The sequence below is a fragment of the Hyla sarda genome, chromosome 6 (genome assembly GCF_029499605.1).
Source record: "Hyla sarda isolate aHylSar1 chromosome 6, aHylSar1.hap1, whole genome shotgun sequence".
NCBI lineage: Eukaryota > Metazoa > Chordata > Amphibia > Anura > Hylidae > Hyla > Hyla sarda.
In genome coordinates this window covers 143426611-143441708 of record NC_079194.1, presented here as the reverse complement: position 1 = coordinate 143441708, position 15098 = coordinate 143426611, and the positions used below count along the sequence as shown (strand labels likewise).

The following is a 15098-nucleotide window of genomic DNA, read 5'->3' as shown; positions in this document are numbered from 1 at the left end:
TGTTCTGGCACCATAGGGGCTTCCTAAATGCAACATGCCCCCAAAAAACCATTTCAGAAAAACGTACTCTCCAAAATCCCCTTGTTGCTCCTTCGTTGCTGAGCCCTCTACTGCGCCCGCCGAACACTTTACATAGACATATGAGGTATGTGCTTACTCGAGAGAAATAGGGCTACAAATATAAGTATACATTTTCTCCTTTTACCCCTTGTAAAAATTCAAAAATTGGGTCTACAAGAACATGCGAGTGTAAAAAATGAAGATTGTGAATTTTCTCCTTCACATTGCTGCTATTCCTGTGAAACACCTAAAGGGTTAAAACACTGACTGAATGTCATTTTGAATACTTTGTGGGGTGCAGTTTTTATAATGGGGTCATTTGTGGGGTATTTCTAAGATGAAGACCCTTCAAATCCACTTCAAACCTGAACTGGTCCCTGAAAAATTGTGAGTTTGGAAATTTTGTGAAAAATTGGAAAATTGCTGCTGAACTTTGAAGCCCTCTGGTGTCTTTCAAAAGTAAAAACTTGGCAATTTTATGATGCAAACATAAAGTAGACATATTGTATATGTGAATTTAAAAAAATTATTTGGAATATCCATTTTCCTTACAAGCAGAGAGCTTCAAATTTTGGGATTTTTCACCAAAAAAGGATGCAAGTATCGACAAAATTTTACCACTATGTTAAAGTAGAATATGTCACGAAAAAACTATCTCGGAATCAGAATGATAAGTAAAAGCATTCCAGAGTTATTAATGTTTAAAGTGACAGTGGTCAGATGTGCAAAAAATGACCGGGTCCTAAGGTGTAAAATGGCTGGGTCCTTAACCCCTTAAGGACGCAGGACGTAAATGTACGTCCTGGTGAGGTGGTACTTAACGCACCAGGACGTACATTTACGTCCTATGCATAACCGCGGGCATCGGAGTGATGCCCGTGTCATGCGCGGCTGATCCCGGCTGCTGATCACAGCCAGGGACCCGCCGGCAATGGCCGACGCCCGCGATCTCGCGGGCGTCCGCCATTAACCCCTCAGGTGCCGGGATCAATACAGATCCCGGCATCTGCGGCAGTTCGCGATTTGAATGAATGATCGGATCGCCCGCAGTGCTGCTGCGGGGATCCGATCATTCATAACGCCGCACGGAGGTCCCCTCTCCTGCCTCCGTCCGGCTCCCGGCGTCTCCTGCTCTGGTCTGTGATCGAGCAGACCAGAGCAGAAGATGACCGATAATACTGATCTGTTCTATGTCCTATACATAGAACAGATCAGTATTAGCAATCATGGTATTGCTATGAATAGTCCCCTATGGGGACTATTCAAGTGTAAAAAAAAAGTGAAAAATCCCCTCCCCCAATTAAAAAGTAAAACGTCCGTTTTTTCCTATTTTACCCCCAAAAAGCGTAAAAAAAATTTTTATAGACATATTTGGTATCGCCGCGTGCGTAAATGTCCGAACTATTAAAATAAAATGTTAATGATCCCGTGATCCCGTACGGTTAACGGCGTGAACGAAAAAAAAAAAAGTCCAAAATTCCTACTTTTGTAATACATTTTATTTAAAAAAAAATTATAAAAAATGAATTAAAAGTTTTTCATATGCAAATGTGGTATCAAAAAAAAGTACAGATCATGGCGTAAAAAATGAGCCCCCATACCGCCGCTTATACGGAAAAATAAAAAAGTTAGAGGTCATCAAAATAAAGGGATTATAAACGTACTAATTTGGTTAAAAAGCGCAACAATAATATAAAAGTATGTTATTATGGGTATCATTTTAATTGTATTGACCCTCAGAATAAAGAACACACGTCATTTTTACCATAAATTGTACGGCGTGAAAACGAAACCTTTCAAAATTAGCAAAATTGCGTTTTTCGTTTTAATTTCCCCACAAAAATAGTGTTTTTTGGTTGCGCCATACATTTTATGATATAATGAGTGATGTCATTACAAAGGACAACTGGTCGCGCAAAAAACAAGCCCTCATACTAGTCTGTGGATGAAAATATAAAAGAGTTATGATTTTTAGAAGGCGAAGAGGAAAAAATGAAAACGTAAAAATTAAATTGTCTGAGTCCTTAAGGCCAAAATGGACTGAGTCCTTAAGGGGTTAAGGGGTTAAGAAAATTTTTACGAAAATCATAATTTAGCAAATTTTTTTTTTTGCACTGTACAATTTACGGTAAAAATAGCACTGATCAGTATTATCGGCTATCTTCTGCGCTGGTCTGCTGGAAGGCAGATCAGTGCAGAAGACCCCGAGAGACGGACTGGGGTAGGTGGGGGGACCTCTGTCCGCCATCTTGGCTGATCTGATCTGTATTGATCACGGCACCTGAGGGGTTAATGGCAGACATCAGCGAGATCGCTGAAGTCTGCCATTATCGACGGGTCCGTGGCTGCTGACAGCCGCCGGGACCCGCCGGGAATAAAGCAAGCGCAGCTCCTGTGCTCAAGTCACAGCCACGCCATAAATGTACGGCGCTGTGCGCTAAGTGATGCTATGCAGCACCGTACATTTACGGCGCATGTCCTTAAGGGGTTAAAATGCCCAGTTGCAAATGTACCTATAAAATACACATGTAATTTGTATTTTTCAGTAGCATTTCTGCCTTGAAATACCAATGTATTTTTCTGCTTCTGTTTTACACTGTATAATCAGACCTTAAAGTAGAGACCCATGTAAAAGGGGTCACCGTGAAGTGGCAAGTGGGCTTATACATTTTGAACTAAATGTATGTATTGTTATAATTGTTATGTAGCAAAAGAAAAGCTATGTCTCAACTGTAAGTTTACATATGAGTGGTGTGAGAATGGCTAGACTCACACTTCACATGACAAATTGATAAGATTTATTATCAGTGTACAGAATACACATGTCTTCTGTGTCCCTGAAATGGTTAAATAATTCTACCTAGCATTGTCTAGGGTGACATCAAATATGAAAAAAGTTGACACACCGCACTATATCTCTCACTTTCCTGCTGTGACAGGGAGGCATCAGAGTATGCTGTATTATGAAGCCTTCACTGTGAAGCAGCTCCAGGTATTCACCACTCCTGTGTCAGCCTCATGTGGTAGTGTGACTCAGCACTGCCCTCTGTGTATGACAGCCAGCACGGCAGCCTGGGAGACGTGTATATAAAGGAGGAGCGCAGTGTGAATCTGGGATCACTGGAGAGAGAGGCACTGAAGCTTCATCACTGCTCTCACTGGGAATGATGGCTCACAAGCAGCAGCCTCTGTACCTGCACCTGGCAGAACTCACAGCCTCCCAGTTCCTGGATATATGGAAACACTACGACTCCGATGGTAAGAGTGACACCCCAAATTTTACCCCTGTCTAACACTTGCCCGCTGGAATAGAGAGGGTTTACAGTCTCTGTCAGCGAGCTTGTCTCCCCCCAGTTTTCATTCTTTCCAGCTCAGTGCACTCCTGTAATTGGACATTAAATAATGATTCTAACGGCGCTACGGACATTGGACCCTTCCACCCTGACCAATGCCAGGAGTCCACTGGACACCAGACTGTGCCAACTTGACCACCAATACTAGAAGTCCTCTGGTCACTGGATGGTGCCTTCCTGACCCCCAATACTAGGAGTTCTTCAGACACTGGACCATGCCACCCTGAGCATCAATACCAGGAGTCCGTTGGACACTGGACCCTGCCATCCTGACTGCCAATACTAAAAGTCCTCCAGACAATTGATCCTGCCATTCTGGCCACCAATACCCGGAGTCCTCCATACACTGGACAATGCCATCCTGACCACCAGTACCAGGAGTCCTTCGGACACTGGAATCTGTCATCCTAACCACCAATACCAGGGTTCCTCTAGATACTGGACTCTGACATTTTGACTACTAATACCAGGGGTCCTCTGGACACTGAACTGTGTCATCCTAATGACCAATCTGACCAAAACTACCAGGAGTCCTCTGGATACTGATATATGCCATCCTGATTAACAATGCCAGGTGTGCCTCTGAACTGTCTCATCCTGACCACTAATACCAAGAGTCCCCTGGACACTGGAATGTGCCATCTTGACCATTGATATCAGGAGTCCACAGTACCATGCTATTCTAGCCACCAATACTCCTTTAGAGCCACCCTGAGCACCTGCAGTCACCAGCCTCCTTACTCCTGTCTGTATAACACCCCTTATACACCCTAGATATTATATTGTGCTGCTCTCACAGGTAGTCATCTGAAAGAGAATATACTAGTGATAGAGAATGTTTTCTTATGGCCATCCATAGTATGTGGCCCGAGCTTCTTAGGGTTAGCCATGCTTTGAAATTGTAGAAAATAACTGCAAAATGATGAGTAATAGGTGTAAGGTTCCAGAAATTAGAGAGATGGAAGCCAGGAGGTAATGGGGGGCCTTACATTTACCTAGTTGTATAGAGTTCTTCACCCTCAGACGCAAGTCACGGGAGATAAGAGAACTGCTGTGAACACTGCTTACATCCTGCTGGGGGTGCTTTTATATTGATTTTTTGAGATGCTGGACATATCACATTTAATCCTCCACATCACCTACCCCCACCTTGTTCTGTATTTTCTCTAGTGTTTGTTTACGAATTTGCCGATTAGTGAAAAGACACCAAGTTCCCAAGGGAGAAGAAAGTCACCTGAGATCAAAGAAGGACCCCAGGGAAATTGTGAGATTACATGACAAAACAAAAGAGCAGCTGTGCTCAACTTATTTCTACTGGGTCACCAAGAAAGAAAATCACACTGAATACTATCTGTGTCCCTTAGATATGAACTTCTCACCCCAAATACTCCTTGAATGTGGCCCCTAAGCCAGAATCCTGCCTTGTGTCCCCAGAATATCACCTCTCATTCCAGAATCTTACCCCTTTCTGCCCTCAGAACATACATTCAGTGTGAGATCGTCTTTTAATAAAATGGCCTCTGATGCCTCTGTACCCTACCTCTGGTCTACCCCAGAATTATTATTATTTTTTTTTTTAGACACCAGACATTCATTGCTCTCCAGTATATACTTTTTTTTTTTTGTTGTTGCTATCCTTAGGTGTCATCCTTTTATCTACTTCCTCCTCTCTGCAGCCAGATCCATAAAATAGTGTGCCTTTTCTGTGCTTTCTGGACCTGGAGCTAAACAGCAGGGAAAGGGTTAAATATAGAAGACACTGCAGAAAGAAAGGGGTTAAGGCCGCCTAACTCCATTCAAAACCTGACAATTCTGCTTAGACAGCAGCAGAGGAAGTTGAGATCTGTGGAGCTATATGAAGGGTCCTCACACTGTAGCACTGCAAGGTCAAGGGGCAACAACTTATTGACCCAAAAGATCAACGATTTAACCACATAAATCATAGAGGGACTATCTGCAAACATCTCCATCCAATACAGCTCCCTGGGGTCCTGGGAATACCACTTATATGCAGGATTGGGTCACAGATGAACTTGTAGGCTAAAGAGGCTGTTGGTTGATGTTAGGAAGGTATAATGGCAGGAGAGCAGTTGACTCTGCAGGAAGAGTTCTGTCAAATTCTAGCAGAAGATTGGAGTGGAGGGATAGTTTGGATACAGCAGTCTTTGTAGGCCTCCGGGCTTGAAGTTCAGGTGAAGAAGGCCTATAAATCCTTCCACCAGTGGGACTGGTGGTGACATTGTCATTGCTTCTCCTCTCTCTAGGAAATGGCTACATTGAAGGGAAAGAGCTGGAGAGCTTCTTCCAGGAGCTGGACGCTGCAAGGAGAGGAGCTGGAGTGGTAAGAAATAGTCACCAGGCAAGAATAGATGTCCTTGGATATGTTTTATATATTGTTCTTAAAATGTTCAGCTCAGGTCAGTCTTTGTGATCTTAGTTATATCTGTTCTTGGGAAAGCTGCATACAGTAAATGTGGCCACCATTACAGACACCCAACTTTCCCAAACTCCTGAATGACAGCTCTTCTGAGGTCTACACGTCTATTCTGTGTGAGCGCTTTGTTCTTAATCAGTTATAGAGATAAGATTCTGTTGTGGCGGATGCTTCCCCCTGCTGGTGATGATGAGCAGTGCGCTATGTACTGTAGAGTGAAGTAGTCTTCTGCTCTGTGATTAGGAAGGATCCAGCATAAACATCGGGGAGAAGTTGAAGGAATTCATGCAGAAGTATGACAAGAACGCAGATGGTCGCATAGAGATGTCTGAGGTAAGTTCACAGAAGGTACAGGGATTGTAGCATGGGAGGGACAATTCTTTGATAATGATAATTATGATAGTGATAATGATATTTGGGAACACCATCATCAGGATCATGGTGTGCCGCTCTCACCTTCTGCTTGAGATGATGCATACAGCAATGAGTTCAGATCTCGATGTGAATAGAACCCCAATAGCTACAGATACATTGCTGTGCCCTGCCATTTAAAGTCAGGGTCTTAAGAGTGGAAAATGTCAAAAAGTTACTAGGTGGGCATTCAGTGCAGAGTACACAATACAAGTCCGGCTTGTATTGTTGCATCAGATTTATGTCTTCTCCATTCAGTTGGCTCAGATTCTCCCGACAGAAGAAAATTTCCTGCTCTGCTTTAGACAACATGCCGGCTCCAGCACAGAGTTTATGGAGGTAAGTGAAGCACCACACAACACTCTGCTTGTACACAATTATCTCTGCTACATCACACCAAACCCTTTCTGTACCACACTACACTCTGTACAAACACACCTCTACTGCACCAGACTACTCTCCGCCTATTTACAATCATTGCTTTTGCACCACACTACAACTAACTACATCTCTACTGAACCACATTCCATTTTTTCTGTAAACAGTGACCACTACTACACCATTCTTATATACACTTACCTGTAATTCAACACATCTACTGCACCACACGGAAATGTACCTCTCCATACTCACTTTAACTGCATTACACTACACTCCAGTGGCGTTGCTTGGGTTGGTGTCACCCGGTGCGGTAGAAAATGGTGTCACCCCCATACCTACCCCCTCCCCCCAGTAAGTTTTTAGCCTGTTGTGACAGACACCACTGTTGTAGAGCATTGTGAGAAATTCCAGTATAATAATCAGATATACCAGTTGCCACAGAATAGGAAAGTGTTAAAGAAGTTTTCACCATTGAAATATACAGCTCCCAGAATTACTTAAAGGGGTACTCCACTGGAAAACATTTACTTTTATATCAACTGGTGTCAGAAAGTTAAACAGATTTTTAAATTACTTCTATTTAAAATCTTAATACTTACAGTACTTATAAGCTGGTGTATGCTCCACAGGAAGTTGTGTAGTTCTTTCCAGTCTGACCACAGTGCTATTTGCTGACACCTCTGTCCATGTCAGGAACTGTCCAGAGCAGGATAGGTTTGCTATGGGGATTTGCTCCTACTATGGACAGTTCTTGACATGGACAGAGGTGTCAGCACAGAGCACTGTGGTCAGACAGAAAATAAATTAAAAAAGAAAATAACTTCCTGTGAATCGCTTATACAGCAGCTAATAAGTACTGGAAGGATTAAGATTTTTAAATAGAAGTAATTTACAAATCTGTTTAACTTTGTAGCACCAGCTGATTAAAATTTTTTTTTCCAGTAGAGTACCCCTTTGAGCAGTGGTGAGGTTATGCTGGGAGTTGTAGTTTCACTGACCTAACTGTAGAACTGACAAGTGACTACAGCTCTGATGTAGAGAGGAGAATGTACAATGATATCAGTGACTACAGGTGACATCTTCTCTATAGTGAGGAGAATACACAATGATATCTGACTACAGGTGACGTCTTCTCTATAGTGAGGAGAATACACAATATCAGTGACTACAGGTGACGTCTTCTCCATAGTGAGGAGAATACACAATGATATCAGTGATTACAGGTGACGTCTTCTCTATAGTGAGGAGAATACACAATGATATCAGTGACTACAGGTGATGTCTTCTCTATAGTGAGGAGAATACACAATGATATCAGTGATTACAGGTGACGTCTTCTCTATAGTGAGGAGAATACACGATGATATCAGTGACTACAGGTGACGTCTTCTCTATAGTGAGGAGAATACACGATGATATCAGTGACTACAGGTGACGTCTTCTCTATAGTGAGGAGAATACACGATGATATCAGTGACTACAGGTGATGTCTTCTCTATAGTGAGGAGAATACACAATGATATCAGTGATTACAGGTGACGTCTTCTCTATAGTGAGGAGAATACACAATGATATCAGTGACTACAGGTGACGTCTTCTCTTATCTAATTCAGATGGTACATACCGCCAGGACTTGTTCCAGCTAAAACTTCTCTCTGCAGAATGTGACACCCAGACGACTCCTCACTATGTCAGCGCATTCTCATCCTCTATATGAAAACAATTATTATTATAAACCTGACAGACACTGTATCTTCTAAATATAATACTACTATACACTATACTCTTTGATTATAAACCTTCCATACACCGTACCCTCTGAATATGATACTACCACACACTGTACATTCTGAATATAATACCAACACATACTGTACCCTCTGAATATAAATCTGCCACATACTGTACCCCTGAATATAATACCGCCACACACTGTACCTACTGAATATAATACTACCACATACTGTACCCTCTGAATATAATACTACCACATACTGTACCCTCTGAATATAAATCTGCCACATACTGTACGCCTGAATATAAATCTGTCACATACTGTACCCCTGAATATAAATCTGCCACATACTGTACTCCTGAATATAAATCTGCCACATACTGTACCCCTGAATATAAATCTGCCACATACTGTACCCCTGAATATAAATCTGCCACATACTGTACCCCTGAATATAATACCGCCACATTGTGTACCCTTTGAATATAATACTACCACCCACTGCGCCCTCTGAATATAATACTTAGAGATGAGCAAACTACAGTAAATTCAACTCATCACAAACTTCTCTGCTCGGCAGTTGATAACTTTTCCTGCATAAATTAGTTCAGCTTTCAGGTGCTCCCGTGGGCTGGAAAAGGTGGATACAGTCCTAGGAGACTCTTTCTTAGGAATGTATCCACCTTTTCCAGCCCACCGGAGCACCTGAAGGCTGAACTAATTTACGCAGGATAAGTCATCAACTGCCGAGCCGAGAAGTTTGTGACGAATCGAATTTACTGTAAGTTCGCTCATCTCTAATAATACTACCACAAACTGCGCCCTCTGAATATAATACTACCACAAACTGCGCCCTCTGAATATAATACTACCACAAACTGCGCCCTCTGAATATAATACTACCACAAACTGCGCCCTCTGAATATAACGTTGCCATACAGTGCACCCTCTGAATATAATACCACAACCGCAGTAACACCCCTCAACATCCGTTAGCTGATGCTATTACGACGGGAGGGGGGTATTGGTGGTGTTGCTAGTGGATGATGGGGGTGCTACTACTGGGGGGGTGTTGCTGGAGGATGATGAGGGTGCTACTAGCCATCTCCCCTGGCAGTATCATCCCCATCATCCATCGGCAGGATCATCCTCCTGGCAGGAGCACCGCCATCATCCACCATCAGGATCTGCTGATGGAGGTGCTACTGCTGGGGGGGGGGGTGTTGCTGGTGGATGATGAGGGTTGCCAGGGGGGGAGCATTAGGTAGGCAGCAGTTCCCCCACATTAGGTAGGTCGCAGTTTCCCCACATTAGGCAGCATAGATTCCCCACATTTGGTACCAGTTCCCCCACATTAGGTAGCAATTTCCCCACATTAGGTAGCACAGATTCCCCACATAAGGTAGCATAGACTCCCCACACTTGGTCGTAGTTTCCCCACATTAGGCCGCAGGTTCCCTTGCAGGTTCCCCACAATGGGTCAAAGTCTCCCCACAATAGATCGCTGGTTATACCACCACCCCCCCCCCACACCCCCACACACACACACACACAAAAAAACACATACAACACAGAGAGACACACACACACACAGTCAGAGACACACACACTCAAAGACACACACACAGTCACACACACACACAGTCAGTCACACACACACACACAGTCACACACACACAGTCACATATACACACACAGTCACACACACACAGAGTCTCTCACACACAAACATAGATAGAGACAGACAGAGAGACAGACACACACACTCAGCACAGCGCTCCTTCTCACCGGGCGCCGTGCGAGTGACGTAACTGACGTCCTCCTGCGCGGCCATGTGGTGTGACGTCAGGCCGGCGCAGACGTGGGAGCAGAGGCTGGGCATAATGCTGGTGAAGGTGAGGGGGGGTGTGATGACGGACGGGCGCACAGTGCAGGGGAAAGAGGGGGGTTGCTGACGGACGGGCGCACCGCACACACAGCCCGGGGGGGGGGGGGGTGGGGTGCTGACGGATCGGAGGCCGATTGGGCACAGATGGGGGGGGGGGGGGCTACGTCTAGCGTCTTGGTGTCACCCCATTGGGTTGGTGTCACCCGGTGCGGGCCGCACCACCCGCACCCGGGTCGCAACGCCACTGCTACACCCCACCTGTACACACGTCTTCTGCAATACACTGAAGCCCATGTGTACACACTCACCTCTATTGCATCTTACTAAACCCACCTGTACACACTCACCTCTACTGTACCACACAAAACATTACCTGTACATACTTACTTTTACTGCATTACACTACACCCCACCTGTATACACGCGTCTTCTGCATAACACCTGCATACATATCTTTGACACAGTTAGAAAATTTTCGAAAAAAAGACCACCTGGACCATTTCATCTACCCTGATATTATTTATCTTTATTGTTAACTTAAGAAAGATATGTTTATCCCAGGGAAGTTTACATTCAGTTACTGTGAATTCAACAACCAAATGGAAGTTTGTTGCAAGGATCTTCTACTCTAAAATAGTAAAATAATATTTTGTTTCCAATAAAGAAAGATAAGATAAATTATTGAAAATTGGACTTAATTGGCCTTCAGTGGTTTAACAGTTGGCTGAATGACAAATCTCAGAGTCCTGGTTAATAGTGCGTATTCTGAGCAGAGTCTGGTTACAAGCGGTCTGTTGTGGATATGTTTGTAGGTGACCTAGGAGAAGGTTTGGTAGGTAAGATTTGCCTGTTTATCAATCACACAAAAGTGTTCAATAGGTTTGATGTTTTCAGGAGGTGTCTGTAATATGGCATAAGCATATGTCTTTAGAATAACAAAAATAAGGAAAAGGGAAATAATATAAGGAAAGACTAGATAAACCATGTGGCCTTTTTCTACCAACAATCCTCTATGTTTCTACACACTTACCCATATTGCCCCACACTATATTTCACCTATAGACACACCTGTACTGTACCATGCCACTCCACACTTGTATACACACTCACTTCTACTGCTCTACTCTAAACCATACCAGTACACGCTCACGTCTACTAATCATTACACACTCACCTGTGCTGCACCATACTGCACTCCAGCTGTACACACTTACCTCTACTGCACCACACACAGTGGCGGGGGGGCGGGGGGGTCTAGGACAAAAGTTTGTGTGTGTGTGTGGGGGGCATTTATAACAATACTACATTTATACACTGTGGGTCCAAATTATCAGAATGGGGGAAGCTTGACCCTGAAGCTCCCATTGACTTCAAAGGTAGCTTCAGCATGTGTCCACATGGAAAATAAGTGACATGTCATTTATTTTCTGTGCAGTTCCCTGTCAAACATTAACAATGGTAAGACAATTTCCCAGGATTGACACATGTACCTCTAAATAAATCATATAGTCACCAATTAACACGGTATATAAAGAGGAAATAACTTCACCTTACATATTACCATTATACTTTAACTGACCAAATTGTGTATACTGAGACCAATATTACCAATAATACCAGTATACAAGGAGGAAATATTATCACCTTACATATTATCATCATACTGTTACTGACCAAATCCTGTATACTGAGACCAATAATACCAGTATACAAGGAGGAAATATTATCACCATATATATTATTATCATACTATTACTGACCAAATCTTGTATACTGGGACCAAAATTACTCATAATACCAGTATACAAGGAGGAAATATTCCCCCCATACATTGACGATGTAGTAGTAGATATAACCTCTACTGGTGATTATATACAGTTACATCAGGTGATGTCTTCTCTAATTGGAGTCTTTCACTTTCCTTTTACTTCTCCATCCAACCCAGACTGTCAAAGTAGCAGCCCCTTTAAGACAGTAGTAGCAGCAGCCCCCCTTTAGGTAGTAGTAGCAGCAGCAGCCCCTTTAGGTATTAGCATCCTCTTTAGGTAGTTGTAGTGGCAGCCCCCTTTAGGTAGTAGTAGCAGCAGCAGCTCCCTTTAGGCAGTAGTAGCAGCAGCCCCCCATCAAGAATTAGTTGCAGCAGCAACCCCTTTTAGGTTGTAGTATCAGCACCCCCTTTAGGTAGTAGTATAAGCAGCCCTCTTTAGGTAGTAGGAATACTAGCAGCAGCAGCCCTCATTAGGCAGTAGTAGCAGGCCCCCATTTAGGCAGTAGCAGCAGCAGCTCCTCTTTAGGCTGTAGTAGCAACAGCCTCCCTTAGTTAGTAGTATTAGCAACCCCTTTAGGTAGTAGTAGCATCCTCCTTTAGGTAGAAGTAGCAGCAGAATCCCCCTTCAGGCAGTAGAATTAGCATCCCCTTAAAGGCAGTAGTATCTGCAGCCCCCTTTAGACAGTATTACTAGCAGTCCCCTATAGTTAGTAATAGAAGCAGCCATCCGTACATAGTAGTAGCAACTCCCCTTTAGGTACTAATAACAGCAGCCCCTTTTAGGTAGTAATAGCAGCAGCCCCCTTTAGGTAGTAATAGCAGCAGTCCCCTTTAGGAAGTAGTAATAGCAGCAGCCCCCTTTAGGCAGTAGTATGAGCAGCCCCCTTTAGGTAGTAGTATCAGCAGCCCCCTTTAGGCAGTAGTAGTAGCAGCCCTCTATTGTTAGTAACAGCAGCAGCCCTCCGCATAGTAGCAGCTCCCCTATTGCTAGTAATAGCATCAGCCCCCTTTGAGGTAGTAGTATCAGCAGCCCCCTTGAGGCAGTAGTAGTAGTAGCAGTCCCCTTTAGGTAGTAATAGCAGCAGCCCCTTTTAGGCAGTCATAACAACAGCCCCCTTTAGGTAGTAATAGCAGAAGCCCCCTTTAGGTAGTTGTAGTAGCGGCCCCCTTTAGGTAGTTGTTGTAGCAGCCCTCTTTCATCAGTAGTAGCACCAGCCCCCTTTAGGCAGTAGTATCAGAAGCCCCCTTTAGTCAGTACTAGTAGCAGCCCTCTATTGTTAGTAACAGCAGCAGCCGTCCGCATATAGTAGTAGCAGCTCCCCTTTAGCTAGTAATAGCAGCAGCCCCCTTAAGGCAGTCAAAACAACAGTCCCCTTTAGGTAGTTGTAGTAGCGGCCCCCTTTAGGTAGATGTAGTACCATCCCCTTTTCATCAGTAGTAGCAGCAGCCCCCTTTCATCAGTAGTATCAGCAGCCCTCTTTAGGCAGTAGTATGAGCAGCCCCCTTTAGTCAGCAGTAGTAGCAGCCCTCTATTGTTAGTAACCTCAGCAGCCATCCTCATATAGTAGTAGCAGCTCCCCTTTAGCTAGTAATAGCATCAGCCCCCTTTATTTAGTAGTATCAGCAGCCCGCTTTAGGCAGTAGTAGTAGCAGTCCCCTTTAGGTAGTAATAGCAGCAGCCCCCTTTAGGCAGTCATAGCAACAGCCCCCTTTAGGTAGTAATAGCAGCAGCCCCCTTTAGGTAGTTGTAGTAGCAGCCCCCTTTCATCAGTAGTAGCAGCAGCCACCTTTGGGTAGTAAAAGCAGCAGCCCTATTTAGGTAGTTGTAGTAGCAGTCCCTTTTAGGCAGTAGTAGCTGCAGCCCCCCTTTAGGTAGTAGTAGCAGCAAACCCCTTTAGGTAGTTGCAACCCCCTTTAGGCAGTAGTAACAGCAGCCCCCTTTCAGATAGTTGCAGCAGCCCCTTTTAGGTAGTAGTAGTATCAATATCCCCCTTTAGGTATTAGTAGTATCAACGCCCTTTAGGCAGTAGTAGCAGCAGCCCCCCCCCCCTTAAGGTAGTAGTAGCAGCAGCCCCCTTTATTAGTAGTAGCAGCACCCTTTAGGTTGTAATTATAGCAGCCCCCTTTAGGTAGTAATAGCAGCAGCCCCCTTCAGGTAGTAGTAGCAGCAGATTTAAAAAAACATACTCACCTGGCTCCTGTGCATGGTCCTCTTCTCCTCCGGTCTGTGCTCCAGCGCATGATGATAGTTACATAGTTCAAAAAAGAGACATGTCCATTAAGTTTAACCAAGGAGGTAAAGGAAAGGGGTATAGGTGAATGAAGGGGAGGGGATTCTGTATTTCTGTCTATGCATATCCTTTTTTTGAGGTTTCCTTTTTTCCTCCTCGCCTTCTAGTAGATATTCCTTTATTTTTCCATCTAAAGACCAAAATGAGGGCTTCTTTTTTGCTTACAAACAAAACACAAGGGAGAAGTGGGGGTCAGCACTACTGACTCCAACACGGGGTTATAGATCCTACGGAGGCACAGGTGTAATGCTTTGGTATAGTCCACTAATAGCGGTGCTCAATCCAAAGAGATAGCGATAGCAAATAATCCCATACAGGAAGAAGTAGGTGGCACTTTGCAACGTGGATGAAAGTAAAGAATTTTATTCAATTACGTGAGACAGGACAGCGACATCGGTATAAGGGGAGGGAGCAGACAGATTGTTCCAATCTGTCTGCTCCCTCCCCTTATACCGATGGCGCTGTCCTGTCTCACGTAAGTGAACAAAATTCTTTACTTCATCCACGTTGTGAAGTGCCATCTACTTCTTCCTGTATGGGATTACTTGTTTTTAATTAACATTGTTTTTAAAAGTTCAAACATTTACAAACACAGCAATACCACACGTTTATGGTTTCTTTTTTAACATTATTTTATTTGAAAAATGGGAGAAGGGGGGGTGATTCAAACTTTTATTAGGGAAGGGGTTAATGCACATTTATTAATTTATATATATATATATATATATATATATATAGTTTTTTTTTTTTTACCCTTTTTTTTTTTGTCCCCATATG

At 43.7% G+C, this 15098-nt stretch overlaps 1 protein-coding gene across 3 annotated transcripts in view; it reads left to right on the top strand.

The window, feature by feature from the left end:
- CALB2 (calbindin 2) overlaps positions 1-15098 on the top strand; it is a 126036-nt gene that overhangs the window by 85496 nt on the left and 25442 nt on the right. For 2 of the 3 annotated variants that reach the window (XM_056525408.1, XM_056525409.1), the window contains exons 3-5: positions 5678-5754; positions 6091-6180; positions 6517-6597. In XM_056525408.1, coding sequence (XP_056381383.1) covers positions 5678-5754; positions 6091-6180; positions 6517-6597 — 248 coding nt within the window. Of the gene's footprint in view, positions 1-3161; positions 3319-5677; positions 5755-6090; positions 6181-6516; positions 6598-15098 lie in introns of those variants that run through there. The other variant, XM_056525410.1, reaches the window with a different exon arrangement.